This window comes from Hydractinia symbiolongicarpus, chromosome 2, assembly GCF_029227915.1.
Source record: "Hydractinia symbiolongicarpus strain clone_291-10 chromosome 2, HSymV2.1, whole genome shotgun sequence".
Classification (NCBI taxonomy): Eukaryota; Metazoa; Cnidaria; class Hydrozoa; order Anthoathecata; family Hydractiniidae; genus Hydractinia; species Hydractinia symbiolongicarpus.
In genome coordinates, this window is record NC_079876.1 from 27,768,649 (window position 1) to 27,773,012 (window position 4,364).

Sequence of the window (4,364 nt, forward strand, 5' to 3'; positions counted from 1 at the left end):
AGCATCCTTCATGGTTTGATTTTCTAAATTTCAAGCATTCATCACTGATATCGAACAATCGTTATTTTTTATTCGCTTAATCAATCAAATTTAATTACATAAATTCTATAGCCAAACAAAAAGGTCCTTAAAGTCTTTTGACATGACCAGTCCTTGTTTCAGATTTTTTAATTGGGGATATAATGATACGAAACTAGGATCAGCATATACATGCAAATGCCCAAAACTTATCATTGGCAATAAGTTAGTTCCAAACTCCTAGGTAGGTGAGATAATATTTTTTGTTTTTGTTTTTGTTTTGTTTTTTCTGGTTTTTGTTTGTTTCGGAATAAAAACATTGACATAACTTTTGCAAGAGGAGGAATTTGCAAGATTTTGCATTTCGCAAGTATAAACCTTAGCAATTTTAGGAAAATAAAATATTCGCGAGCACAACTTTCGTAAATGGCAAAAATGGGAAAAGTCTTTTCACGGATATTACTTTCAATATATATATATAGAAACATATCTAGGTTTAGGAAAAAGGTTTGAAGTTCGCATCGCTATTTGATGGTTTTTCCCAAATATCTCCTGTCACCCTTTTATTAGCTAACATACTCTTCTATAAAATTTTGTAAGTCAACAAATTAAGTAATCCGAGTTTAAATTTATCAAATTCTGATTCAAATGCATTCCTTCACAAGCGGACAGGACCCGCCTAAGTGGTTTTGCCTCAATTTTTCTTTTTTGCATGCCTACGCAAGTAGTGGTGAGTAAGAAACATATATAGAACATAGTAACTACATGACAAGTTTCTAATTAACCATTGTTTAGTTTAACTGAACATGCTACCTGAAATGCCTAAAGAAAGCATTGCGGAAAGAAGAAGAAGAAAAGCAGCAAAGCGTGTCTATAAGTTAAGTAAGTATTAATTTTTACGTTTTGTTCGTGCATATATCATTTTAACTAGTTTTGTTTGTGCAAACGCCAACTTATGTGCAGAGAAGTAGCTGTGTTCTGCATACTCTCTCGAAACGGCAAAACAGCTTTAAATGGTCAACACTTCAAAGGGATTTTTAACACCTTATTAGAAAAGATATCGATTTTCAAATTACGCCGCCAACAAAATTAATATTCCTGTGACTTCGCGGACTTATTACTTCATAACTAAGCTATTGAATTCTCTATTTAAATGACGATGTAAATAAATATGAAATGCAATTGATTATTTAAATGATTCTATAGCATTACGCATTTATTGTAACACAACGGTAGTCAAGTCACAATGTATAAGCAGCTAATTAATTTTTTTAAATAGGCATTGCTCTGCTCCTTCTTGGTATTCTTGCATTTGCCTTTACTGGAAGTACGTTTGCTACGGGTTTCGGATTTACACCATTCAATATCAACACGCTTTGGTCGTCTCTATGGTATATTGTAACCAGTATTTTGGGAATGCGAGCAGGGCACAACCCAAGTCGTCGATGTTTGGTAAAAACCTTCAATGGCTTTGCAGTGACGGCTAGTATCTTTGCTTTCTGTGGGTTTGGTGCATCGGGCGCGGGAATTGCGTAAGTAAATTATAAGCATTAAACAGTACAGTCTATCCTTAAAAGTAAAGGCATACTTAGCAAACATTATAACTTCGGAGTTCGATGAACATTGGCAACGTTTGCATAAAATCTGGATAAAAACAATTAACAAACGTTTTTTCGAGATCAACTTTTCAAGAAACATTTCTTATGAAACAATTTTTTAAAGTCATACACAAAAAAACGTACACAATGCTCTAATATTGGTTAAATTAAGATTAGGCAAGTTCAAAAATGATTTTGGCATGTAGTCACAATTATAATACTTATTCTGTTTATATGGGAGTTCTTCATTTTATAGTATTATCATTACAGCTATCCTATTTTAAGTTTGCAACATGGCGAACCAGAGCACTTCCGCAATCACATGTTGCCGAATTTATTTTGATGAGCAAGCAGTGAGACAAATACTGTTTTCTCCCTCTCTTACTTGCAAAAGCAACAAGTATTAAGTATAAGGAAGATGGAGTTAATATCAAAAAATCTAATGGGGAACATATTTTTATGTAAATTCACCTGATCTAACATATATTAATTTTGTTGGCTACCAATCTTATCTTTTTAAACGATCGTAGTTTAACAACTATTTGGAACCTGATCCCAAATTTCATAGTCAAAGGTTAGTCGAATTTGAACTAAAACTCAGAGTTTAAAGTCACTAATTTATTCTCCAAATGAGTTTCATGGACTTGTAGTTCAAAAGCTTCGTAATTTTATAAATTGTAGATAAATGTTTATATTGCTTTGTACTGCTCCTCTGTTGTTGTTGAGGTTGTTGTGCTACCCATGGTTTACTTAATAACATTTTTTGTGAGGAAGATTTTACTGCATCCTCATAGTGTTGAAGCCCTACATAACTACTACCGTTTTTCATAAGATAAGTATTTTCATAACAGCTAGCTGCTTAGTCAACTCATCATCGATCCTTGTGAAATAGTAAAACTCCTCATTTTCTTGCGACTATGGTTTATATTTCATCCATTCACTTTTATGGTACTAATTTTCGTGTTTTTTTCCCTATATTGAACAAATTTGCAAACTTAAGTCTTTGCAAAGTACTTTAAGACACCATTCCAGCGAATATAATACCAGCAAAACAGCCAATATTTCGTTAAATAAATGCCTTTTTTCCTGAAATAATATTTAAAAGCCTCTACTACATTTGCTAATTTGATACATACTTGCTGAATGTAATATTTTTAGTTGCAAAATCAAATACCCGAAAATAATACTGCAATTATACCACTTTCTTTAGATTTCATTTTGTCTGTGGTTTTTTCTTCTGGGTCGGCTTTGGTTGTAGTTATTTAGTATTTGCGTATGGTTTTCTACTGGTAATTAATTTCATCGGGATGTCAATACTAATCATACTCGCAGTAAATGGTTTCAAGATTTACAACTGTTGTGGAAAGCCATCAGGTAATTGTTCACACATCATCACCAATTCTTTGACCACTATAACAAAGATGCTATTAGATTACAATATTATTTTTTTAAGGAGACCCGGTGTACTACGAAGCTAATGAAACCGTACCACACCAAGTGACGGAAGAAAGTTATGTTTATCAACCACAAGAAGAAAAAGTGTTTGTAACAAGTAAATCAAGCGAAAACGATCCAAGTACTTCTTTTTCAGAGGAGCTAGTTGATAACCAAGGTTATGAAACTGTCTCACATCAATCAACAGAAGAACATGTCTATCAACCACAAGAAGGGCAAATGCTTGTAACAAGCCAATCTGGCGAACAATTTATTTTGCTACCAGTGTCACGACAAGGTCAACCACCAATTACTCCAATCAAAACAAATGTATCATACCAGAGTCTATCATTAAATGCTTCAACCAAAGCACCTAAATCACAGAAAGCTCGCTCACCAAATGTTCCAATCAAAGCACCTGTATCACAGCAAGATCGATCAATAAAGGCTTTAACCGAAGCAATTAAATTACATCACGGTCGACCATCAAAGGCCCCAATCAGAGCATCTATTTCACATCTGGACCGACCATCAAATGCTCCGATCAAAACACGTACATCACATCATGGTCGCACATTAAACGCTCCGATAAAAAACCATGGTCAAACATCAAACGCTCCAATGAAAACACATACATCACACTATGACCGAACATCATACGCTCCAATCAAAGACCATGGTCGAACATCAAACGCTTCAATCAAAACACATACATCACACCAAGTACGATCATCAAATGGTCCCTTCATTAAACCTGTGTCACACCAAGGTCGATCGTCAAATGCTCCAATCAAAACACATAAATCACACAAAGTTCGAACATCAAACGCTTCAAGAAGGGCACCTGTGTCGCACCAAGATCGATCATATGTTTCAGGAAGAGTCACATCGACACAGAATCCTTATAAGGATCTGATTTATAATTATCGACCACATGCATACGAATACTAAGCACTGTTGTTTTTGGTTATTTTTGTTTTTCTCTACCTTGTAAAATTTTTAACATTATAATAGCTGTTTAAGATTCAACATTGTAGAATATTGACCGACTTTAGAGTAATGAATAAGCATACAAGGGCAATAAGTCCATGGAGTTCGATATTCTGCAGTAATCCCCGAAATGAACAGTTACTACATCAGTTATGATCTTGTTTTTTAAATTAAGAATTTAGCACTAACATACACACAAGTGTCGGTATCCCAGCTTTCAAAAAAAGCATTTTTGTTTGTTATGTGCTCGACATCATTTGTTTGGACAGAAATTGACCCAAAAATTGGTGTCATATGGACATGGATAGCTTTTGGCTTAATAAC

The 4,364-nt window shown here is 34.1% G+C and overlaps 1 protein-coding gene across 1 annotated transcript; it reads left to right on the top strand.

The window, feature by feature from the left end:
• Positions 1-230: 230 nt before the first annotated feature.
• On the top strand, positions 231-4,130 carry LOC130630469 (uncharacterized). The gene is made up of 5 exons (XM_057443982.1): positions 231-262; positions 814-900; positions 1,298-1,550; positions 2,827-2,990; positions 3,070-4,130. Exons 2-5 carry the CDS (start codon positions 825-827, stop codon positions 3,999-4,001), a joined length of 1,425 nt encoding a protein of 474 aa, XP_057299965.1. The 5' UTR covers positions 231-262; positions 814-824; the 3' UTR covers positions 4,002-4,130.
• Positions 4,131-4,364: the final 234 nt, after the last annotated feature.

Coding starts and splice junctions, on each gene's coding strand:
- LOC130630469 (XM_057443982.1), top strand. CDS start 825: ATGCTACCTGAAATGCCTAAAGAAAGCATTGCGGAAAGAAGAAGAAGA. Junction 901..1,297: donor AAAGCGTGTCTATAAGTTAA/GTAAGTATTAAT, acceptor TTTTTTAAATAG/GCATTGCTCTGCTCCTTCTT. Junction 1,551..2,826: donor GCATCGGGCGCGGGAATTGC/GTAAGTAAATTA, acceptor CACTTTCTTTAG/ATTTCATTTTGTCTGTGGTT.